This window comes from Haliotis rufescens, unplaced genomic scaffold (assembly GCF_023055435.1).
Source record: "Haliotis rufescens isolate VD_foot unplaced genomic scaffold, xgHalRufe1.0.p SCAF_67, whole genome shotgun sequence".
NCBI classification, from domain to species: domain Eukaryota; kingdom Metazoa; phylum Mollusca; class Gastropoda; order Lepetellida; family Haliotidae; genus Haliotis; species Haliotis rufescens.
Window position 1 is genome coordinate 1371368 of NW_025964358.1, and position 27871 is coordinate 1399238.

Here is a 27871-nt window from a genome sequence, read left to right on the forward strand (position 1 = left end):
GGAAGCTTTAGGTTTCGTATTTCTGGCATGCCTTGCTCTAGTATCTGTCGCGCGCAGTGCAGCGAGATTTGCTGATAAGCTAGTTTTAGGATATGTTACATGTTAATGGAATTCAGACACGCGCCAAGAAGTCAAACCAAACAATGTTACTAAGTTTATTGTGGTAACGGCTATGTACAGTTACCCCTATCGGATAATGGGTTGTGTTTCATTTGGTTATAACAATAACTATTTTTTTAATGTGAAGTTTACAAGATATACGACTTGGACGCAAGGTCGGTCACATGACGTTCTTCACGTGACTGTATTCTTGAAAAGGCGTAAACACTGACTACTTCCACATTCCTGGGGAAAACCCTTGGAATTCCCTGGTACGAATTCATACAGAAGCGTGGTTGCAAGCCCATTTAAGGATACCCTCGCTACAACCCATCCCAGAGAGAAAAAACACGAAAAAAAATCCAAACTGTCGCAGTGACAATTTACAGAAATCTATGAATTTACCTTAGTATCTATTTGACACATCTTCACAATCACCTTTCAATGATCGGCCAATTGATCAGTGATGCCAAAGGCTTGAAATAGCCACAGGTTAATTAACAACTTCGAAAATATCTCCCGTCACGTTTATCGTGTCGGCCATTTTGACGTATTGTACTTGATGTAAATGTATTACGACACTCTGTCATTGTAATTGACTTACTGAGGTAATTCTGTAAAAGATCTTCTCATCTAATGAGGATATTGTTTGGAATATATTTCTTGTAAAAATACTAAAACATATGTTCCTCGCTTTGGGGGGAACTATTTTATTCCGGGGTGGCCCATTAAATCTAGTAGTAAGTCAAGGCACCATGCGTGATCTGTTATAATTTTTATGTGTTTAAATTACGATTTGGGGCGTTAATAAAATACACTGACGCAAGTATATTCTATTCAAATCAATTGGATAATTGAATATGCTTTAAATTCTTTTACATATTACATAACATCACTGCACAAAATATGAACAGTTGCAGTAACACACTACGGTAATCGCATTAAACATTATTTTCAACTGTACAGTATTTCAGTATTTCAGTTATATCATGGTGTATCAGACTGATGTGGGATAAAAATCCGAAGTGGTTCAGGTCATCCAATGGGTGTTCGGGAAAAGGTGAGCGTATCCTGCCACACAAGTGGCACCCGTCACAAACACATGCAAGGACAAGTCAATTGTTCACCTGAACAAAGCACGGAAACACACAATGATGCCCGTCCTCAGTTATACCGAGCATGTAAATTATTTTGTCCGTCAAAAACATGGACGAGTATAAACAATATGTTCATTCACGTAATACATGTCATACATTTGACAATTATTGTTAATCACAGCGTATGCAGTTGATCTCATCACCCATCCCATTATTGATAACCCTTCTTGAAGATCTATGAAATCAGAAGCTGCAACACTCTATCTTTTAACTGGCATGTCAGACTTCTATTTCACTACTCAGTTTTATTTGCACGGATTACTATGGAAGGGACATTGTCTCGTTGTCGCATTGTCGCATTGACGCCTTTACAAAAACAAGCAAAACGTGTCAAAATTAACCAAAGCGCGACAATTGGCCATTTGTCGCATTGTCGCGTGTTCGCATTGTCGCTCTTTGATAATCCTTTTCTTTATTTTACAAAAGGGCGACGATGCCGTAACGCGACATTTTCAAGGTCAAAATATGTCTCGTTGTCGCATTGTCGCCCCATCACAAATGTGTATAAAAGTTCAGTTATTGTTACAGTTAGGAAGTTCAACCTGATAAATGTACGTCTTGAAATGAAAACACAAGTCCGTCCGCGAGTCCATAACGTTTTATTGTGAGCTCTTCTCTAAAATTGCTTAGTGTTCAACTCCCAGTTCCAAACACGTAGTACCTCCTCAATAATCCACATACCTCCAGTGCAGTGGTCTTCCGGAAGATCTTACTCTTGACCGTATTAGACAACTGACGAGTGCACGCCTGACCTGTGACCTCGTTGCAACCCTCGTGATGTGTTTGCCGAAGGGAGAGGTGTAGGAAATGTGTGCTCCAGCCCAGCGCAGAGCTCGCGACACACTGTATACTGATGTATACAGTATATTGCAATTGATATACTGTATACTGCATGTGATACTTATTTGCGGAAATGTTACAACTTTCAAGATTCAATTTGCATATATTTCATATACAACAGACCGCCGTCATATATCACTGGAATCACTGAGAGCGGCGTTAAAACAAATTGTTTTCATAATGGAGCGCTGCAGTCATTTAAAATAGAACCGTATATATATGTACATGTAGTACCAACTCACTCTATTTGTCTCGAATATTCAGCAGAAAATATATTATTAACCAGGTCTTTGGGAAAAGATATCAGATTTTTATAAGCAGCCACATAGGGATGATAAAGGACCCCTCGCTGAATAGGTTCTTGTTTACTTAAGAGCAGAGTTGGCCATGTTAGATGATATAACCAAAATCCGGGAGCTCCGGCGGGGGGCAAGCTGGTCTTGTTAGTGTATGGTATGAGCCGTGACGTTGACCCAAGAGAATAATGTAAAACATGAGACCAACTCAAGTCTATAATGATTGGGAAAGTCTAGATTTCCACAGCTCTAGCCTGAAATTAAGAATTGTTCTATGCTCCATTTTAATTGTATTATTTTCATTTTGTAGACATGGATGGACCAACCAGGAAAGAAATTGATGGAATATTAATATCACATGTTACCACTGATCCAGTTAAGTTCATCACACAATAATAAATTAGTATTTGACATTACGGCATTTGATTATTAGAGCATGATCATGTACATGTTCACTGTAGTAATGTACACACCAGTCAACTTGATTATAATTTTAATCAAAGTGTAGCGCGGCATCAACGATTACTTTATGATATCATCACTTGTCATCGATGTATTGACATCGAACAATGGACGGCAATTCGAAATTCTTATGGATAGCTTCAATAGGGACAGCGCCGGTGTCAGTACAATTTTCCTAGTTAAAATAAGTATCTACAAAATATAATCTGAAGCAGACAAGAACAATATTTTGTTATTAATGATTACTTTCATGGATAGAATTAAGGCAATCTAGGCTTGCCAAATCGTTCTAGACTTGAGCTGGATTCCTTTTAAATTTATTCTGTATGGTCTGGGAGACGAACGGGCGTCAGTATCGCATGGAGAACTGGGACAGCCTTAACCAGTGTAATCGGATATGTTGTGGAGTTTCGGTTTTGGGCTGTTTGCTGAATGTATAGAATTTCGAGTTATGTATACTCTGTATTCTTTCGTCATGGTAGCATATATTATAGTTTCTATGTTGCTTTTTGAATTATCTACAAATAATGAGAACTACAATGTAAACCTCTCTCTGGAGATATGCAATTATACTACTGAAGGGCATATCTGGAAAATGGGACTTCTCGACAAATATTTCTCTCTTAAATACTACCCGTTACAGGCATTCTGATCATTATATCATACTTTGTACAGTTTAAAAGTCAAATTATGGCAAATTGTGTATCTTTCTACATTTTGAATTAATTATATTTTCTGAAATAAAACCTTAGCATCAGATAGTGATATACACGAATATGATCTATAGTATTATAAATGAATTATCAATTTCGTATTATGAATTAGATAAACAGAAATATGATAGTAAAACAAATTATTTTAATCTATTCTTGTGAATAGGTAACGAGAGATATGGGCAACGCACTAACGTAGCCATTTATGAAAAATGAAATATTAAAAGTTTAGGGGTTTGAACATGCACATTGAATGACAGGGAAGAAAGCAACGCAATAATTAAATAATGAATTAAATTATGTTATAAATATAACAGAATATTTAGAAAATATAAGTTTAATTTCTCATTGTTGGAAGGTGTTTAATAATTATATAGATTTTGTTTGATTGTTTGTTGTTTAACGCCGCACTCAGCAATATACCAGCTATATGACGGTGGTTCGTAAATAATCCAGTCTGGACCAAACAATTTAGTCATTATCATCAAGAGCACCGATCTACGCATTTGGGATACGATAACATGCATCAACCAAGTCAGCGAGCCAAGTCGCCTTCGTACAAGCATGGGTTGTTGAATGCCTATTCTAACCCGGATCTTCACGGGTATTTTTTTAAATAATAAGGTACAATGAAATTCTGTATATGTCCATAATAAGTGTGTACACGTATAAGTAGATGGATAATATGTCCAAACACGCCAAGTAAATGGTATATGCATTAATTTAAATGCAAATGATTCAATGATGAGTTCTTTCACAAGTCCATATTTCAAGGCATGTATTTGATATAATTCATAATAACTCCACAAAAGCTACACAATGGCAACAAAACGGAACCAGCATCACAGATACCAATAATACATGAGATACATATAATTACTTAAAGTTAAAACATGTATCTAAATAGAAAATTAGAAGGATACACTTCCGACATTTTTCGTATTTTGTTTTCGTTTGGAGAGAGAAGTTGTGATTGGTATCTGATTGGTGCAAACAGGTGTTCCCTTCCGCCCAGGCCTTGCGGCAATGCTATAGCCCAAAATGAAACAAGCCTTGTTCAACAGGTTCAGACTCAAATTTCTATCCCACTTGGGCTCCTTTTAAATTTAAATATAATTTCTCGTGTCGATATGTGTCAGAAGAAATGAAATATTACAGCACTGGTGAATAGGTTATATGCGCATGTCAGCGTCGATCCTATAATATCCTTTTATGCAAAATACATATAAACTGATGAATTAAGGTAGTAATACTACGCAAATATATGTCCAGATGCATACATCAGTATCATCTCGTGATCTTAATTCGTGCTTTGAGCCCTTTTTCTACCGGAGATTCTGGGGTGTTACATCACACCAGAAAGCCAGGTCCAAATTCAAGTCATAATTTCATGGTCCGTCTTGTATGCTGGAAACCAATATCGCAATATGGCTAAATATTGCTGAACGTGGTATTAACCCGATTACTCACATAATTATTCCATTTTCTACAGTCATCTACGAACACTATCTTTAAGGAGGTATATATCTGTATCATCCAAATGTCCATACATATATGTCCACATTTATATGTATAAAGCAAGTCGTCCTGCACTCTTCCTTAAAAGATAAATGTTAAGCATTTCCTCCATGTGGATTTATATAATGTAATATCGTTTTAATGTACTGCTGATGCAGTAAACGTACCACAGACCTGATGCTAGAATAACATCTAATTTCTGAAATGAACATATTTTACAGAAAAAAAACAGTTGTTTAAACAATAATTATAAAATATAAGAACAAGGAGCCAAGAGCCAAATATTGGGCTGTGTTGGACATATGTGTTTCGGGGTCTTATGGCAGACAAACCTAATGCCTTTAAGTATAAAGATAAGTAAGTATAGATGTTGTACATATTCAAATATGTTCGTGATTAACCCAACCTTGAAAAATATTGAAAGATGAGTGGTAACTATTTATGCCATTATTTCAAATTAGAATGAGAGCACATCAGGAAAGCATGGTACTTTAATATACATATCTTGTTAACCCAATATTCTTTTTTAAGTAAGAGCAGCATGTATATCGAGAGTATAGGTTTGGTGCGTGACTTATCACACAGTACTTTCAGAAAGTGTGCATATTCTGTTTATCGGCAATAAATAACATAAGACGATTCATACGGGTAAATACGATTTACTTCAGAACTAGTATAAATTATTTAAGGTTAGGGGGAAATGTATGTAATTAACAGAACTTTGGCCGGGTTTGAAGGATTTTGGTCCTGACTTGGGCTTTGTGTTGGACGTGTAGACGGCATATCCAGGTTTGAAGTATCAATGACAAAAATGATGTCAGATGCAATTCTCTGCCTTTTCGGGTGAACAATTGGCTTGCCTTTGGGTGTGCTGTGGCGGGTGCCACTAGTGGATCGGAATGAGCTCGCGTTTTTGCGAGCATCCAATGTCATCATTCATTATGATGAATCATGAAACATGCTCCTGATGTTGTCGCAATGGTGCAGTTGGCGCTACTTTTGGCAAGGGTTTCTCATGATTATGGAAATGCTTATGTCGCTTTTGTTGACCGATAAACATGAAAAGATATAATGTTAGTGTATATGGTCATGTAATTAAGAAAACAAACGACGAGTGGGAGTTGTTTATTGTACGATAAACAACGACCGAGACTCGTTTATTTCTCTATGAGATATCAACATTACGTACAGCCTCTTTTAGGGTGTTAAATTAGGAAAAAATACACGCTTTACAATATTTACCCGTACTTAAATAATGATGATTTCTTGAATAGAATCCGACAGCGGCCATGCTAGATAAATCCATTTTAGGATTTGAGTTTGGTCCCGCATATTCTCACAATTTTCTCGTCAATCATCTGTACCTTTTCTCCCAATACCGATTGTCATATCACTCTCACATTCGGATTCTCCAGCAACATTTATTGGGAACAACTCACTAGACACATACCTCTCAAAAATAAGGTCAAATTTACAAATTTTACTTTTCAAGTTGCGAGTGCATGTTCGAATCTCAATAAATGACGTCATGATAGAACAATGTTTTATCGTGAAATAAATATCGCTTCCTTCTTTGTTCTTTGTGATTTATCGCGTAGCTATCGTATATCATCAAATGCCAATTTCTAATTGCTTTATCATGACGTATCCGTGTCATTCAGCAATAACATAGACAAATATCGTTGACTTCGACGTAGAATAGTGTCATGAAATATGATTATCCTCTTGTGTGCAATATTTCTGGTTGATAAATCTAACATATTCTTACTTTAAGAATAGCGACTATACATTATTATATATCCCTTATCAGGTCTCTGTAACATTTGCAAAATGATACAAATATAAAAATACAACTGAACCTAAATGTAATGTTTTAATATCCTTACGTTGCTGAGTGCAGCATTTAACAACAAACAAACAAAACATAATATCTTTAAGAATTATGTTAACAATTCCGATGCTAAAAATAATCTCACAATCTCCATACCTCTTTCTCTCTATGAAAACATAATAACTTTTTTTTTAATAATCTGAAGCAATAATAATGGCAATACTATCATAATTATCATCATTATTTATGTTACTTACCCTCAAGTAGTCCTCCACACTATACATTCAGTGAAGAAGCCCATGAACATATGAACTATGTAACATACATTCATGGAAATTAGATGAACAGTTGAAGTTGGCAAATGATATTATTCGGTCGAACGTCTATCAGCTACTATTCTATTCATGAAGAACATTTCACGTGGGACTAACAGAGGGAATTATGACTATCGACTTGCTAATTATTGTTTATATTCTGACCAGCTCAAACGATCTATTGGCTTGATTTATTGTTATGGTATCCACAAAATAAGTAGGATCCGATTTATTCCGTTTTTGTTGAAATAAAACTGAATAATATTTGCTGTTTACATATCAAAGTTTGCCAAATTTTTACAAAATGTTTGCCCACAGCAAGGCTACGTATCCCCAACATATTGTGCTAGGCACAGTATCACTGGACTGAGGGAGGGCGGTATTCTTCCTTGTGGGTCACCTGCTTGGCAATATGGGACGGGAAAACTGCAGGGGGTGAGGGCAGTTAAGTTGATGGTACAGACAGATAAGAGAGATCATTTTACAAATGTGAAACCTCAGTCCACAAAGGAAGAGGCGAAAGCTGAAACTTGGTGAGGTTTACAGAACAAAGGCAGTTATTTCTAGTTTCTTACTGACACTCGAAGATACATTTAATAAAACAATTAATGCGTGTGTGTGTGTGTGTGTGTGTGTGTGTGTGAGAGAGAGAGAGAGAGAGAGAGAGAGAGAGAGAGGTAGAAGAAGAATTGTACACCATAAAAATGGCTACGTATGTAGTTGGGGTAGATATGTTGAATGCCCGGCCAGTATGACCTTTGAGTCACTTAAATCATGAAAATGCGTAAAACAGTATTTGAGTGAAAGAAAACACTATAAGTGAGTGAAACAAAGGACCTCAGTACAGGCACACCCAGTTCCCCAACCCCAAGTCTGCATGTACCAATACTCATACCTGCCACATCCTCAACCACTTCACTTACTCACACAATCATCTGACAACATGTTCGCCAACCCTCGTATCACAATGCATGCACGCATGCACGCACGCAAACACACACACACACACACACACACACACACATACACACACACACACATCACATTCTTCTTTCCCCACCATTATGTCTACGTCAGCCATCATTGATCCATGCGCATGCTTTCATACATAATCCATCCTCCCACCATTCCCCAACATCCATCGAACTATAACTATATCCGCCCTCATGTATCGGTATTCGTGCTTTCATACATACATACACCCCCCTACCATTCCCCTACATCCATCGCAGTATAACTATGACTATAACCGCCTTCGTGCATCCGCACTTATGTTCACATTGCATTGCATATGCATCGAATTACACGTTTAAAATATCGTAAATATTTTACAACATGTACATATTATATATCAGCAAACAGAGATTATTATAACGCAATAGATTTCACACGTCAAAACATCACAGAAAGAGGGGCAGCCTGGAATTTTACAATGGCATCTGAATGCACTAAGACGTTCAACTGGTCAGGAGATGAGAGTTGCGGAAGATTACGGTAAACTTCAGTTACAGATCTCCATTACGAATATCTAAAGTATGAATAAAGATCACAGCTTGCTATGACGTGTACTTCATGCCGCAGAATTAGCAATGTCCTTAGCTTTAAATTATATGTCTAAATGCTTATGTAGACAAAGACCCAAATGTATATAGGCATGACCATATTATATTCTACGCAAATATCACCACATAGATTGAGTCTTTGAAGGGCATTAAGAACTGATACACACAAGGAAAAATGTTTATGGATGTCAACGGAGGAACACTGCGTTTCGGAATATGTACTTTCTCCTTCATCAGGTGCATGTTATTAAATGCTATGAGGCAGAGAACATATATTTGTACCTGTAAGAACAACAAAAGTAAAACGATAGCAAAGAAGGGAACGCAACAAGGGTAGCCAACAGATAACTGGCATGGCGCTGATTACCCCGCCTCTCGTTTGCCCAATGTCCATTTCCCATTACCAATCATTCATAAGTTAAGTTTTTGCTTTAATTTGTCCATTGATAATCAACCATCAACGTCTATTATCTCCACCCTAAAAATATGTAGTTTACTGAGAAAGTGGTATCCAAATATAATGTGTGTTACTGTTGACCACTTTCTTAAAGGTATTGTTGGTTCAATGCTTTCGGTCATAGAAGCCGTGCCATTTTTCTCTTGTCAGAGGAGTACACAAAGTATACGTCATCTGGACTAACATTTTTGGTTCGGTGGCTGGGCTAGATCGCCAACTTTGTGTTCTGTTGATTGGGTGCCTCACTCACAGTGTGGGTTCAAATCCCGGACGGGACTCAACCCAAGAAAGTACGATAATCTGTACTTTACTCAGAAAGTGTTATCCCAATTATAACATTTGTTGACAAGAAAACACAATAAATGTATATTCGGCTTTGGATGGATAATGATATCACAGACATATACGGATATTGATGATGACTTGGAGGAGCTTCGTAACGCACGTCTTCTCAATTCAGGGATTGGTAAATCCAAATATGTGTGTGCGCGTGCGTGCGTGCGTGCGTAAATGTGGGCCTGTTTGATGTTACATAAAACATTCATCTTGAGCGAGATGGTAGTTCGAGTTGGATTAGCATGTTAACTATATGATCTTCTTTAGGCAGAGAATGCCGCGCATGAATGTATTGATGAAATTCCTAGGTACATGGGGCCTTTTCGTCCCCAGGAATACCCACAGTGGAGACTTCAATGGGGATAGGGTGTACACAATGTGCTACCTGGTAGATTGTGTGTCATCAGACCGGACAACGTTGGTCTTTGACTGATTGTGGCGTAAAACACACTTATTCATTTACTTATATCGGAAATTGAATGTTCATCTTAATTGTTATTGTTAAACATGTAATATATTATTAAAGAAATAAAACAGTGACATAATAACTACAACTTTATGTGAGCGCGAGTAGCTTTTTTGGAATGAGATGAATAAGTCTTATAAAGTTGTAAGCTTCTTCACAACCGTGTAACTGTGAATTGACTTTATTGGGTAATCAAAAAAGAGATAGGACCTAAAATAGCCAAATTGTATACGATTTTACTTGTCCGGCATCTTGGATGCAAGGCGAAAACATTTCAGCGCGTTTGAAGCCACTGAGAATGCCCCCTGCAGAGTTGGACGAACATTCTGCGGTGGCGCGGCTGAGGCGGCTGAGTTGACCTGAGGCTAAGATCAGCAGTATTTCCTGTCCAGGTTATTTAGGTCAGTTGTTTGTGTGTGTGTGTGTGTGTGTGTGCGTGTGTGCGTGTGTGCGTGTGTGCGTGTTTGCGTGCGTGCGTGCGTGCCGGTGGGGGGCGGGGGGGGGGGGGGGGTGAGATTGGGGGGATAGATGATAGATTTAGCAACAAGTAAGGTCATCTTGAGTGGGAGGGTATTCGCAGATGGATTAGCATATGAACTATGATTCTCTTTAGGCAGAAAATGAGGATCCACGATGTTCGACCTGGTAGAAGTGTGTTATCAAACCTCACAGCATTGGTTTTTTGACTGACTGTAGCGTCAAAACAAACTCATTCATTTACTTGAACTGAATGTTCATCTTAATTGTTATGGATAGTCACGGTGCCATGATCCAGAGTACAGGGTGTCATTAGATAGAAATAAACTAAGTAATAATAGGATTACCAGAAAAACGGGGTTTTACACACAAGCCAATAAACTTCGCTCATTAACACCAGAGTAAGTCAGTACAAGATTGAAAACTGCCCCATAATTATGTATGACATGCTTGTCGGGTATTGCTACATATATGTGAAAACAAAGTTATTAAAATGAAGAGCAAAACTGATGAAAGTTAACAATAAACGTGTATACGTGTTATATCGTCACTGCAAAAATAATGATTGTTTGTCTTTAGTATTAACATTCAAATACGTTATATCTGTATTAGCGATATTGTCTTTGTTCCACCGGTGAGTCAGCGTTAGCCGTACTATCTCGTAGTATAATTGTATTTCTGAAGACATCACGATACAGTTTTTACGATGCATCACGTCTGCACTAGCGCTTGATAACAGCCTTGTGTTTGGGTGTTTCAGTGGTTTAAATCGCTGCTCTTGATATTGGTTGACTTTAGAACGGTAACATACTAATAGTATATAGGATGACATAAACAGAACAATGAGAAGTTCGTACAGATTAGTGTATAGGCAACATTTAATAAATAAAATAATTACATTCAACAACTCCCCTTTTAAGTCCATTTTCCTGACTTATAAGTAAATGCAAGAACAATCGGCCGGAATACAATGTATAGTTCTTGTCCACTTCCATATGACTATATAGCATACAATAAGCTATCGGGTCCCGTTTAGATCGGTTTGGGTGGCAGCCTAGATAGCCATAGAATAGTTTCATCTTGGAATCTCCCATATCACTGGGGATACTCTTCAATTTAAATGGAGTTACTCGTTACGATTCCGAACCTTCACGTGACTGTGTTTATGAACCATTGTCAAATAGTGGTGACATTAAATCTAGGAAACAATACGCGAAATCGCGCATGCACAGAACAGAAAATTTGGTCAAGGCATTAAGTAATCCGCATGCGCAGAACGATTGATTTCAGTACTTCCGCTAAGCGCTTCGAGTGCAGCGTCAAACGCGGGCCTGTAATCTAACACGCGGGGACTGACCAATGAAAACTGAGAAGTAGAAATACCGGTAGACGCTGTTGCTTGATTGACAATGTCAATCAAGAAAGGGAGGAGCTTAACGCTATCGTTCTCTCCCAGTAAATTCCGATGTCAAATAACGACGTTATTTGGACGGAAAAACGATGGTTTGAAAACGTCCAAATAACGTCGTTTTTCCGTCCAATGACCATATACGGAAAAAAACGACGTTTTCGTGTTTGCAGTGTTATTTCAAATTCGAGATAAAAATACATAGCGCCATCTCGAACTCCCAATCTGACTTTACAATAGAACTGTGTACCATGATATCGAAGTTTGAATTTGCCAAAGTCACAGCTTTAAGAAATCTTAATTAGAATTTTACTTAACTGTAAACAATTCTCCTCGAAACAGGTTGGGGAATCCGTAATGAAGTCAAAGAAAGTTATCATTTGCAACATTGTCAAACTTAGTTTCATCCACAGAAACCACGGACCTTTTTCGCAAAACTAAAATTCAACTCAATCCTTCATTTGTTTTTCTGTCACAATGTTTATTGATCATTACCTGCGAAATACATTTCAATTAGTCATCGAGATACATTTCAATTAGCTAAACCTTACACCTGTTGTATTCTGAATTGATCGTCTATGCAATCGTATTTCTATGGATCTATAATACACAGTCTGTTACTCAGTTTTATTTCGCTTATTGACTTTCTACATAGGTGAACAGGGACATATATTTTACATGCAAACAACATGTTATTCAGGAAAATATAATTTTGACAGCCCGGACCAAGTCGGACCCAACACAAGCCAAACACTTTTGATAGAGACTATGTTGAGAATGTAGAGGGGACAGGGTTTTACCTTGAGCACCTTGTTTTCTTTAAATACGATGTACTGTGACATTATAAAGTGGCATACAGGCAGATAAAATACTAAGCTACAGATGTAAACACATTTGATGATACATCTGTGTGTGAAAAGTTGATTTTGACAGCCCGGGCCAAGTCGGACCCAACACAAGCCAAACACTTCTGATAAGAGACTATGTTGAGAATGTAGAGGGAAAAGGGCTTCACTTTGAGCACCTTGTTTGCTTTAAAAACCGCGATCTGAGACACTAAAAAGATATATTTAGGTAGATATAATACTTATCTATAGGTGTGAATCCATTTCATGTTACATCTGTGAGGTTTACGTTGATTTTGACAGCCCGGGCCAAGTCGGACCGAACACTTGTGAGACTGTTGAGAGTATGGGGAGAAGAGGTCTACTTTAACCAACGTGTCTGCTTTATACACGATGAACAGTGACATTATTAAGTAGTATTTACATAGATATAGTACTACCCTATAAATATATACGCTATGCCGACAGATGGAAATTTGTATCGCGATAACTAGAAGGATTGGATACGTTTCAAATCTTATTTCGTTTAAAGATTGCTCTTTTACATGTTACCTAGATCAGCGACGCTTACACACAGCTCCACTTTCTGCTTTTCAAGCGATTTACTCCGAAATACCTAATTATGTTGCACGTTATGGGTTAGTGATTGTTCAGTAATGTCATGTGTGTATGTTGCATCCGAAATGAAGTAATTAGCCAATAACACTTTAGCCCGTCTTGGCCCGACTTTTAGGCAATGCCGAGCTGCCTCGGTAATTAAGGGCTGGAATGTTTTTGTGAAGGCAGTTAGAGCAAACGAATTTCCCCCCTCGCTGTATAATGACGCTAACCATATATATGTTCATTTGTGAAAGCAAACCCTTTTCTCCTGAACGTTAAAAGACAAAAGATTTCTTTTTGTCTGGAATATCAACGTTGAAATCGTTTATATATTCGGAAATCCATATTATGGAAAATATTTATTAAATGCATGTCCTGTTTTGTATATATGTATATATTATTATGTTTACATGGACAATGGTAAAAGTTTAAGTGCTATTCACAAATGTATGTAAATCTGCTTCGTGATGAATGAAGCATTGCAATAAATGTATGCATCTGATTCTTTATTTGTTCTGTATTCTTTGATGAGAATGAGTTTCGTTAATGATGATTACTCTCTCAGATTATTTGAAAAGAGGACAGGACTTTAACTGGTAAATAGTTATGAAATATATATATATATATATATATATATATATATATATATATATATATATATATATATATATATATACGCATAGGCGGTCTGTGCACATGTGGTGAAACTGATACCTCATTGATTTGATAATCGGGACTTGGAAATCAAAGTCTGTGAACTTATCTTATCTTATATAAAGTAAAACAAGTATTGATAATTCCTGAATTCCAATTGTTCAATGAACAGAATTACTCAAAGCTCTGGCGTGAGACAACAATAAATTAGATGTTACCAAAGATTGTCCATTTTATGATCTTTAGGAACATGTCGGCGCACTTACATGTCAGCCGTCTAGGCGACTGTCTATTTTATAATTAAATGGCAGCTGCCATCCAGCCGAAAACTTAATCTTGAGACCTATTATTGTCTTGATGCGTCGAGTGCGGGTCTCTCTCTCAACTAAGGGAGAATACGACTGTAAAAGCCCCTCGCTAGACAGACAAGTAGTGAATGTTTGAGATAACACTGCAAACACGAAAACGTCGTTTTTTTCCGTATATGGTCATTGGACGGAAAAACGACTAAAAATTCATTAAAATTGATTAATTGGTCAGCGTCTAGAAAGTGTCCAGAAAAGGGTCGAGTTTTTCAAGCGTAAAATGGACGGAAAAACGATGCTTTTTGCTCCGCCTTGTACAACTGTTAACGGCCAATCAGATGGCGCTGGTCCCCCGACGCACGTGATGTCCAAGGCTTCCTTTCGGAAGCTTTAGGTTTCGTATTTCTGGCATGCCTTGCTCTAGTATCTGTCGCGCGCAGTGCAGCAAGATTTGCTGATAGGCTAGTTTTAGGATATGTTACATGTTAATGGAATTCAGACACGCGCCAAGAAGTCAAACCAAACAATGTTACTAAGTTTATTGTGGTAACGGCTATGTACAGTTACCCCTATCGGATAATGGGTTGTGTTTCATTTGGTTATAACAATAACTAATTTTTAAATGTGAAGTTTACAAGATATACGACTTAGACGCGAGGTCGGTCACATGACGTTCTTCACGTGACTGTATTCTTGAAAAGGCGTAAACACTGACTACTTCCACATTCCTGGGGAAAACCCTTGGAATTCCCTGGTACGAATTCATACAGAAGCGTGGTTGCAAGCCCATTTAAGGATACCCTCGCTGCAACCCATCCCAGAGAGAAAAAACACGAAAAAAAATCCAAACTGTCGCAGTGACAATTTACAGAAATCTATGAATTTACCTTAGTATCTATTTGACACATCTTCACAATCACCTTTCAATGATCGGCCAATTGATCAGTGATGCCAAAGGCTTGAAATAGCCACAGGTTAATTAACAACTTCGAAAATATCTCCCGTCACGTTTATCGTGTCGGCCATTTTGACGTATTGTACTTGATGTAAATGTATTACGACGCTCTGTCATTGTAATTGACTTACTGAGGTAATTCTGTAAAAGATCTTCTCATCTAATGAGGATATTGTTTGGAATATATTTCTTGTAAACATACTAAAACATATGTTCCTCGCTTTGGGGGAACTATTTTATTCCGGGGTGGCCCATTAAATCTAGTAGTAAGTCAAGGCACCATGCGTGATCTGTTATTTTATGTGTTTAAATTACGATTTGGGGCGTTAATAAAATACACTGACGCAAGTATATTCTATTCAAATCAATTGGATAATTGAATATGCTTTCTTTTACATATTACATAACATCACTGCACAAAATATGAACAGTTGCAGTAACACACTACGGTAATTGCATTAAACATCATTTTCAACTGTACAGTATTTCAGTATTTCAGTTATATCATGGTGTATCAGACTGATGTGGGATAAAAATCCGAAGTGGTTCAAGTCCTCCTATGGGTGTTCGGGAGAAGGTGAGCGTATCCTGCCACACAAGTGGCACCCGTCACAAAACATGCATGGACAAGTCAATTGTTCACCTGAACAAAGCACGGAAACACACAATGATGCCCGTCCTCAGTTTTACCGAGCATGTAAATTATTTTGTCCGTCAAAAACATGGACGAGTATAAACAATGTGTTTATTCACGTAATACATGTCATACATTTGACAAAATGTATTGACTCGGAGCATTATTGTTAATCACAGCGTATGCAGTTGAACTCATCACCAATCCCATTATTGATAACCCTTCTTGAAGATCTATGAAATCAGAAGCTGCAACACTCTATCTTTTAACTGGCATGTCAGACTTCTATTTCATTACTCAGTTTTATTTGCACGGATTACTATGGAAGGGACATTGTCTCGTTGTCGCATTGTCGCATTGACGCCTTTACAAAAACAAGCAAAACGTGTCAAAATTAACAAAAGCGCGACAATTGGCCATTTGTCGCATTGTCGCGTGTTCGAATTGTCGCTCTTTGATAATCCTTTTCTTTATTTTACAAAAGGGAGACGATGCCGTAACGCGACATTTTCAAGGTCAAAATATGTCTCGTTGTCGCATTGTCGCCCCATCACAAATGTGTATAAAAGGCGTAAAGTTCAGTTATTGTTACAGTTAGGAAGTTCAACCTGATAAATGTACGTCTTGAAATGAAAACACAAGTCCGTCCGCGAGTCCATAACGTTTTATTGTGAGCTCTTCTCTAAAAGTGCTTAGTGTTCAACTCCCAGTTCCAAACACGTAGTACCTCCTCAATAATCCACATACCTCCAGTACAGTGGTCTTCCGGAAGATCTTACTCTTGACCGTATTAGACAACTGACGAGTGCACGCCTGACCTGTGACCTCGTTGCAACCCTCGTGATGTGTTTGCCGAAGGGAGAGGTGTAGGAAATGTGTGCTCCAGCCCAGCGCAGAGCTCGCGACACACTGTATACTGATGTATACAGTATATTGCAGTTGATATACTGCATGTGATACTTATTTGCGGACATGTTACAACTTTCAAGATTCAAGATTCAATTTGCATATATTTCATATACAACAGACCGCCGTCATATATCACTGGAATACTGCTGAGAGCGGCGTTAAAACAAATTGTTTTCATAATGGAGCGCTGCAGTCATTTAAAATAGAACCGTATACATATGTACATGTAGTACCAACTCATTCTATTTGTTTCGAATATTCAGCAGAAAATATATTATTAACCAGGTCTTTGGGAAAAGATATCAGATTTTTATAAGCAGCCACATAGGGATGATAAAGGACCCCTCGCTGATTAGGTTCTTGTTTACTTAAGAGCAGAGTTGGCATGTTAGATGATATAACCAAAATCCAGGCGCTCCGGCGGGGGGCAAGCTGGTCTTGTTAGTGTATGGTATGAGCTGTGACGTTGACCCAAGAGAATAAAGTAAAACATGAGACCAACTCAAGTCTATATTGATTGGGAAAGTCTAGATTTCCACAGCTCTAGCCTGAAATTAAGAATTGTTCTATGCTCCATTTTAATTGTATTATTTTCATTTTGTAGACATGGATGGACCAACCAGGAAAGAAATTGTTGGAATATTAATATTACATGTTACCACTGATCCAGTTAAATTCATCACACAATAATAAATTAGTATTTGACATTACGGCATTTGATTATTAGGGCATGATTATGTACATGTTCACTGTAATAATGTACACACCAGTCAACTTGATTATAATTTTTATCAAAGTGTAGCGGCATCAACGATTACTTTATGATATCCTCACTTGTCATCGATGTATTGACATCGAACAATGGACGGCAATTCGAAATTCTTATGGATAGCTTCAATAGGGACAGCGCCGGTGTCAGTACAATTTTCCTAGTTAAAATAAGTATCTACAAAATATAATCTGAAGCAGACAAGAACAATATTGTTTTATTAATGCTTACTTTCATGGATAGAATTAAGGCAATCTAGGCTTGCCAAATCGTTCTAGACTTGAGCTGGATTCCTTTTAAATTTATTCTGTATGGTCTGGGAGACGAACGGGCGTCAGTATCGCATGGAGAACTGGGACAGCCTTAATCAGTGTAATCGGATATGTTGTGGAGTTTCGGTTTTAGGCTGTTTGCTGAATATATAGAATTGCGAGTTATGTATACTCTGTATTCTTTCGTCATGGTAGCATATATATTTTCTATGTTGCTTTTTGAATTATCCACAAATAATGAGAACTACAATGTAAACCTCTCTCTGGAGATATGCAATAATACTACTGAAGGGCATATCTAAAAAAATGGGACTTCTCGACAAATATTTCTTTCTTAAATACTACCCGTTACAGGTATTCTGATCATTATATCATACTTTGTACAGTTTAAAAGTCAAATAATGGCAAATTGTGTATCTTTCTACATTTTGAATTAATTATATTTTCTGAAATAAAACCTTAGCATCAGATAGTGATATACACGAATATGATCTATACTATTATAAATGAATTATCAATTTTGTATTATGAATTAGATAAACAGAAATATGATAGTAAAACAAATTATTTTAATCTATTCTTGTGAGTAGGTAACGAGAGATCTAGGCAACGCACTAACGTAGCCATTTATGAAAAATGAAATATTAAAAGTTTAGAAGGTGTTTAATAATTATATAGATTTTGTTTGATTGTTTGTTGTTTAACGCCGCACTCAGCAATATACCAGCTATATGACGGTGGTTCGTAAATAATCCAGTCTGGACCAAACATTTAGTCATTATCATCAAGAGCACCGATCTACGGATTTGGGATACGATGACATGCATCAACCAAGTCAGCGAGCCAAGTCGCCTTCGTAGAAGCATGGGTTGTTGAATGCCTATTCTAACCCGGATCTTCACGGGTATTTTTTTAAATAATAAGGTACAATGAAATTCTGTATATGTCCATAATAAGTGTGTATAAGTAGATGGATAATATGTCCATACACGCCAAGTAAATGGTATATGCATTAATTTAAATGCAAATGATTCAATGATGAGTTCTTTCACAAGTCCATATTTCAAGGCATGTATTTGATATTCATAATAACTCCACAAAAGCTACACAATGGCAACAAAACGGTACCAGCATCACAGATACCAATAATACATGAGATACATATAATTACTTTAAAGTTAAAACATGTATCTAAATAGAAAATTAGAAGGATACACTTCCGACATTTTTCGTATTTTGTTTTCGTTTGGAGAGAGAAGTTGTGATTGGTATCTGATGGGTGCAAACAGGTGTTCCCTTCCGCCCAGACCTTGCGGCAATGCTATAGCCCAAAATGAAACAAGCCTTGTTCAACAGGTTCAGACTCAAATTTCTATCCCACTTGGGCTCCTTTTAAATTTAAATATATCTTGTGTGCAATATTTCTGGTTGATAAATCTAACATATTCTTACTTTAAGAATAGCGACTATACATGATTATATATCCCTTATCAGGTCTCTGTAACATTTGCAAAATGATACAAATATAAAAATACAACTGAACCTAAATGTAAGGTTTTAATATCCTTACGTTGCTGAGTGCAGCATTTAACAACAAACAAACAAAACATAATATCTTTAAGAATTATGTTAACAATTCCGATGCTAAAAATAATCTCACAATCTCCATACCTCTTTCTCTCTATGAAAACATAACATTAACTTTATTTTAATAATCTGAAGGAATAATAATGGCAATACTATCATAATTATCATCATTATTTATGTTACTTATCCTCAAGTGAAGTAGTCCTCCACACTATACATTCAGTGAAGAAGCCCATGAACATATGAACTATGTAACATACATTCATGGAAATTAGATGAACAGTTGAAGTTAGCAAATGATATTATTCGGTTGAACGTCTATCAGCCATCTATTCTATTCATGAACAACATTTCACGTGGGACCAACAGAGGGAATTATGACTATCGACTTGCTAATTATTTTTTATATTCATGCCTGCTCAAAGGATCTATTGGCTTGATTTATTGTTATGGTATCCACAAAATAAGTAGGATCCGATTGTTTCCGTTTTTGTTGAAATAAAACTGAATAATATTTGCTGTTTACATATCAAAGTTTGCCAAATTGTTACAAAATGTTTGCCCACAGCAAGGCTACGTCTCCCCAACATATTGTGCTAGGCACAGTATCACTGGACTGAGGGAGGGCGGCATTCCTCCTTGTGGGTCACCTGCTTGGCAATTTAGGACGGGAAAACTGCAGGGGGTGAGGGCAGTTAAGTTGATGGTACAGACAGATAAGAGAGATCATTTTACAAATGTGAAACCTCAGTCCACAAAGGAAGAGGCGAAAGCTGAAACTTGGTGAGGTTTACAGAACAAAGGCAGTTATTTCTAGTTTCTTACTGACTCTCGAAGATACATTTAATAAAACAATTAATGTGTGTGTGTGTGTGTGTGTGTGTGTGTGTGTGTGTGTGTGTGTGTGTGTGTGTGTGTGTGTGTGTGTGTGTGTGTGTGTGTGTGTGTGTGTGTGTGTGTGTGTGAGACGTAGAAGAAGAATTGTACACCATAAAAATGGCTACGTATGTAGTTGGGGTAGATATGTTGAATGCCCGGCCAGTATGACCTTTGAGTCACTACAGTTGCAGTCATTAAAATGCGTAAAACAGTATTTGAGAGAAAGAAAACACTATAAGTGAGTGAAACAAAAGACCTCAGTACAGGCACAACCAGTCCCCCAACCCCAAGTCTGCATGTATCAATACTCATACCTGCCACATCCTCAACCACTTAACTTACTCACACAATCATCTGATAACATGTTCGCCAACCCTCGTATCACAACGCATGCACGCATGCACGCATGCACGCACGCACGCACACACACACACACACACACACACACACACACACACACACATCACATTCTTCTTTCCCCACCATTATGTCTACGTCAGCCATCATGGATCCATGCGCATGCTTTCATACATAATCCATCCTCCCACCATTCCCCAACATCCATCGAACTATAACTATATCCGCCCTCATGTATCGGTATTCGTGCTTTCATACATACATACACCCTCCCTACCATTCCCCTACATCCATCGCAGTATAACTATGACTATAACCGCCTTCGTGCATCCGCACTTATGTTCACATTGCATTGCATATGCATCGAATTACACGTTTAAAATATCGTAAATATTTTACAACATGTACATATTATATATCAGCAAACAGAGATTATTATAACGCAATAGATTTCATCCGTCAAAACATCACAGAAAGAGGGGCAGCCTGGAATTTTACAATGGCATCTGAATGCATTAAGACGTTCAACTGGTCAGGAGGTGAGAGTTGCGGAAGATTACGGTAAACTTCAGTTACAGATCTCCATTACGAATATCTAAAGTATGAATAAAGATCACAGCTTGCTATGACGTGTACTTCATGCCTGCAGAATTAGCAATGTCCTTAGCTCTAAATTGTATGTCTAAATGCTTATGTAGACAAAGATCCAAATGTATATAGGCATGACCATATTATATTCTACGCAAATATCACCACATTTAAAAACAAAGCTAGATTGAGTCTTTGAAGGGCATTAAGAACTGATACACACAAGGAAAATTATTTATGGATGTCAACGGAGGAACACTGCGTTTCGGAATATATACTTTCTCCTTCATCAGGTGCATATTATTAAATGCTATGAGGCAGAGAACATATATTTGTACCTGTAAGAACAACAAAAGTAAAAAGATAGCAAAGAAGGGAACGCAACAAGGGAAGCCAACAGATAACTGGCATGGCGCTGATTACCCCGCCTCCCGTTTGCCCATTGTCCATTTCCCATTACGAATCATTCATAAGTTAAGTTTTGGCTTTAATTTGTCCATTGATAATCAACCATCAACGTCTATTATCTCCACCCTAAAAATATGTAGTTTACTGAGAAAGTGGTATCCAAATATAATGTGTGTTACTGTTGACCACTTTCTTAAAGGCATTGTTGGTTCAAAGCTTTCGGTCATAGAAGCCGTGCCATTTTTCTCTTGTCAGAGGAGTACACAAAGTATACGTCATCTGGACTAACATTTTTGGTTCGGTGGCTGGGTTAGATCGCCAACTTTGTGTTCTGGCGATTGGGTGCCTCACTCACAGTGTGGGTTCAAATCCCGGACGGGACTCAACCCAAGAAAGTACGAGAATCTGTACTTTACTCAGAAAGTGTTATCCCAATTATATCATTTGTTGTCAAGAAAACACAATAAATGAATATTCGGCTTTGGATGGGTAATGATATCACAGACAAATACGGATATTGATGATGACTTGGAGGAGCTTCGTAACGCACGTCTTCTCAATTCAGGGATTGGTAAATCCAAATATGTGTGTGCGCGTGCGTGCGTGCGTGCGTAAATGTGGGCCTGTTGGATGTTACATAAAACATTCATCTTGAGCGGGATGGTAGTTCGAGTTGGATTAGCATGTTAACTATATGATCTTCTTTAGGCAGAGAATGCCGCGCATGAATGTATTGATGAAATTCCTAGGTACATGGGGCCTTTTCGTCCCCAGGAATACCCACAGTGGAGACTTCAATGGGGATAGGGTGTACACAATGTGCTACCTGGTAGATTGTGTGTCATCAGACCGGACAACGTTGGTTTTTGACTGATTGTGGCGTAAAACACACTTATTCATTTACTTATATCGGAAATTGAATGTTCATCTTAATTGTTATTGTTGAACATGTAATATATTTTTACAGAAATAAAACAGTGACATAATAACTACAACTTTATGTGAGCGCGAGTAGCTTTTTTGGAATGAGATGAATAAGTCTCATAAAGTTGTAAGCTTCTTCACAACCGTTTAACTATGAATTGACTTTATTGGGTAATCAAAAAAGAGATAGGACCTAAAATAGCCAAATTTCATACGATTTCACTTGTCCACCATCTTGGATGCAAGGCGAAAACATTTCAGCGCGGTTGAAGCCACTGAGAATGCCCCCTGCAGAGTTGGACGAACATTCTGCGGTGGCGCGGCTGAGTTGACCAGAGGCTATCAGCAGTATTTCCTGTCCAGGTTATTTAGGTCAGTTGTTTGTGTGTGTGTTTTTGTGTGTGTGTGTGTGTGCGCGCGCGTGCGTGCGTGCGTGTGTGTGTGTGCGTATGTGCGTGTTTGCGTGCGTGTGGGGGGTGGGGGCGGGTGAGATTAGGGGGATAGATGATAGATTTAGCAACAAGTAAGGTCATCTTGAGTGGGAGGGTATTCGCAGATGGATTAGCATATGAACTATGATTCTCTTTAGGCAGAAAATGAGGATCCACGATGTTCGACCTGGTAGAAGTGTGTTATCAAACCTCACAGCATTGGTTTTTTGACTGACTGTAGCGTCAAAACAAACTCATTCATTTACTTGAACTGAATGTTCATCTTAATTGTTATGGATAGTCACGAAGCCATGATCCAGAGAACAGGGTGTCATTAGATAGAATTAAACTAAGTAATAATAGGATTACAAGAAAAACGGGGTTTTACAAACAAGCCAATAAACTTCGCTCATTAACACCAGAGTAAGTCAGTACAAGATTGAAAACTGCCCCATAATTATGTATGACATGCTTGTCGGGTATTGCTACATATATATGTGAAAACAAAGTTATTAAAATGAAGAGCAAAACTGATGAAAGTTAACAATAAACGTGTATACGTGTTATATCGTCACTGCAAAAATAATGATTGTTTGTCTTTAGTATTAACATTCAAATACGTTATATCTGTATTAGCGATATTGTCTTTGTTCCACCGGTGAGTCAGCGTTAGCCATACTATCTCGTAGTATAATTGAATTTCTGAAGACATCACGATACAGTTTTTACGATGCATCACGTCTGCACTAGCGCTTGATAACAGCCTTGTGTTTGGGTGTTTCAGTGGTTTAAATCGCTGCTCTTGATATTGTTGATTAAACTTGATACTATGAACAATATAATGTTATGTGAGAGGTTGACTTTAGAACGGTAACATACTAATAGTATATAGGATGACATAAACAGAACAATGAGAAGTTCGTCCAGATTAGTGTATAGGCAACATTTAATAATTAAAATAATTACATTCAACAACTCCCCTTTTAAGTCCATTTTCCTGACTTATAAGTAAATGCAAGAACAATCGGCCGGAATACAATGTATAGTTCTTGTCCACTTCCATATGACTATATAGCATACAATAAGCTATCGGGTCCCGTTTAGATCGGTTGGGATGGCAGCCTAGATGGCCATAGAATAGTTTCATCTTGGAATCTCCCATATCACTGGGAATCCTCTTCAATTTAAATGGAGTTACTCGTTACGATTCCGAACCTTCACGTGACTGTGTTTATGAACCATTGTCAAATAGTGGTGACATTAAATCTAGGAAACAATACGCGAAATCGCGCATGCACAGAACGAAAAATTTGGTCAAGGCATTAAGTAATCCGCATGCGCAGAACGATTGATTTCAGTACTTCCGCTAAGCGCTTCGAGTGCAGCGTCAAACGCGGGCCTGTAATCTAACACGCGGGGCTGACCAATGAAATCTGAGAAGTAGAAACACCGGTAGACGCTGTTGCTTGATTGACAATGTCAATCAAGAAAGGGAGGAGCTTAACGCTATCGTTCTCTCCCAGTAAATTCCGATGTCAAATAACGACGTTATTTGGACGGAAAAACGATGGTTTGAAAACGTCCAAATAACGTCGTTTTTCCGTCGAATGACCATATACGGAAAAAAACGACGTTTTCGTGTTTGCAGTGTAAGTTTATTATTTATTATGTATAGTTTAAACTCAATAGAAAATTCAGTCTTTTTATTGTTCAAATTACTAATAAAACATATTTTAATGTGTTCCTTCTAAACATACTTACAAACAATTCCAAACAATTCCAAGTCATTCCAAACATTTCCTGTGTTGGAAATATGTTTGGAAATGTTGCCAATCCAATTTTGGATTTTACGTAAAGATCGATCCTTCCAAGCTTTGGAAAGGTTGGAATGAACGATCTTTCCAAAGCAATCCAACGTTCATTCTAAATTGGAATGGACGCTCCTCGGTCTTGTGAAATGCACCCACACGTACACCTCACTCAGCGTGTAGACCATGATTAGTCTGGTCAAACACTCTCTTGAACACACAGGACGTAATTGCCTTTTCAAAGATCTGCTTCTCAGGTTCTTATTTGTTCCATAGCAATTGGCCAGCATCTTGAAATAACCTGTAGCCATATGTTTCTGTACATGTGAACGGGTCGTAAAACCAGTGTATTCACGGCCTAATGACCGTACCGCTTCCCTCTCTCCGTGAATATCCAGGTTGGAATAGGTCTTCAGCAACCCATGCTTGCCGTAAAAGGCGACTATGCTTGTCGTAAGAGGCGACTAACGGGATCGAGTGAGCAGAATTCCTCACTTGTTTGATGCATGTCATCATATCCTAATTGCGTGGATAGATGCTAATGATGTCAGTCGCTGGATTGTCTGGTTGACACTCGATTATTTACACACCGCCGTCATATAGCTGGAATATTGCGGTTTTAAACAACGAACAAAACAAAAATTGCCCGGCGTCGTCACCGTTCAACAAACTCTGTGGGTCATCGTACTCCAGTGTCTTTACGTTCATTGTAAATATTATTCTCTAGCGCTTATTATTCTCAGACTCCATCTTAAATATTTTCCATATTAATAGGCCAGAATGTTGAAATAGCCTATCGCCATATGTTTGGGTACGTGACTTTGGTGCCTGTGACGGGGTCGTAAATCTAGTCTTGTCACGGTCTAGTGAAAGTACTGCTTCCCTCTCTCTTAATTGCCCGGCGTCGTCACCGTTCGGCAAACGGTTGAAAAACGACCGAATCTGTTCTGACAGTGTCCCGATTCTCCCGAATGCGATCCGACAGAGATCAGACTGTGGCAGAACAGTGAACCGACAAAGACGGTTCGCATTCGGCAAGATCTGGACGCAATCTGGACTCAATCGCAAAGAAACGACAATGAACAATTCATGCACGTAATTCGACTCGGCAAAATCGGCAGAGTTTCCCGAATGTTACGGGACGCACCATACTGTCGGGAGTGCTTGGCCGACCTCTCTGGATCTTTCGCGATTCGTAGGACTCTGTTACGAACGTTTAAGGCTGCGTTCAGACTGTGACAGGACATTCAAGATCATTGAGGACAGTAATCCGACTTTTTCACTTTTTGTATCGAAGCGCTGTCTGATCTCAAGAGGTAGCCATAACGGCACTGTGTGAACCTGGCCTTAGAGAATTAATAACCTTAAAAGAAATTCACTAGGAGTTTAATCGCATACACTTATCATGGATGTATTTGTTATATGTTACCTAGTATATCTATACAAATTTATTAATTTATTGAAATTGTTTTAGTTACTTTGATTTTCACGCAATAGCCCTACAGTATTGACCTTTGGCGAAATCTTTACCTCCAGGTATCGCTAGACCATCATGCTTACTTACTGGTTAAAGGGCAGTTTTCTGTCTGGTACTGACGTATTCTATTGGTATTTAGCTAAAACGTATTAGCTAGGCTTTTATATTTACATTTTGTACCCCATTTTCCAAGTAATCCGTCGATAACCAACTTTCCCGTGATTGCTTACTTTAGGTCAAGTGCCTATTTACTATCAGGAGTCAAGTTACGTTTTTCAATTATTACTTTATTCTTGTTTAAGGACATCCTGGTCTCAGGAGCACAGCTCCGTGACAGAACCCCTAGAAAATGTTGATCTTTTGATCGGAGAGAACGTGTGCTCTACTATAAGTTCCAAAAAAGGATTGGTCGCCTCTGAGTCTGTATACTGTCTGAAATGAAAAGCTAGAAAGGTTTAAAAAAATATTTCATCTGACGTTGTTCAAGAATCACTTGACAGTGCATTTACATGTATTGATACAAGCCCAGAATATATTGTAGAGCCATGTTGTCCGGCTTCATCTGACAGGAACAGAAAAACTGGCGAAGTGAGAAATGAAGTCAACAATTGCTTTGACCACAGAAAGTTTCAGATCTTTCAATAAATTTAGAAAATATAAAGATACAGATTATAAGAATAATACAGCTTCATGTAAGACAATATCTAATTAAATGTTTTCTGAAGTTTTCCGTAATGAGTACTGTGTCTGGGTGGGGTATCCATGCCGAGTGGCATCAGTGGTCTGGCACTATAAAATCGCTATATAAGGCATGGATTTACATCTTAGTATCTGATTTACCACTTGGCCTGTAACCGTAGGTACACCAGAAGTATTATTCCGGCTGTCTTACTCAGCAAAATTCAAGCTGGTATTCACCACCCGATCCACCTGTCGCTTGTCGAGGGAAGGCAAGGGTTTTCAAGCCCGGATGTTATTAGACAGCATTTCTATGTTCCATTCATATTATCTGCACCCGATATTTCCTGGACACTGGAATCTGTTTCGGTGGATAATCGAGCTTGGTTATTCTCTGGCGTTGACGTTTTTACTGTTGCCAATGATGCATTCGTGATAATGAGTTAAACAAGGATTCCGTCAATTAATGCGTGTCGTAAGAGGGTGGTAATATGCATGATTGCATGTCATCGTACCGTATCGGCGCGGATATGACATGGTCGCAGTGCTTGACTATTTGTTGTCTTTCTTAGACTCTTATGGCTGGTCAGCGACGAGGCAGTATGTAGAGCTTGAGACAGACACCCAGTATAACTACCAGTCATTGCAGGAGGTGGATGTGAAGATAAGATCACAAGCCACATCCTTCAATTTCAAAGTAAAGTATCTTATTTCATCATTCCTCGTCACCTTTCATTATTTCAGAGTCAGAATGCATCCCCAGTATGAGGCTTGTCGTGAGGGCAACCCAAAAGGAGTATTGGGTGGTTACAGTACATGCTTGCGTTCTTTTCATTAATGTTCAGTTCGTTCACA

General features: G+C 38.1%; 1 protein-coding gene across 1 annotated transcript in view; it reads left to right on the forward strand.

Annotated features, from left to right (window-relative positions):
* LOC124123916 overlaps positions 1-27871 on the forward strand; it is a 64223-nt gene that overhangs the window by 22324 nt on the left and 14028 nt on the right. The window contains exon 7 of the mRNA XM_048387155.1: positions 27589-27713. Coding sequence (XP_048243112.1) covers positions 27589-27713 — 125 coding nt within the window. The remainder of the gene's footprint in view (positions 1-27588; positions 27714-27871) is intronic.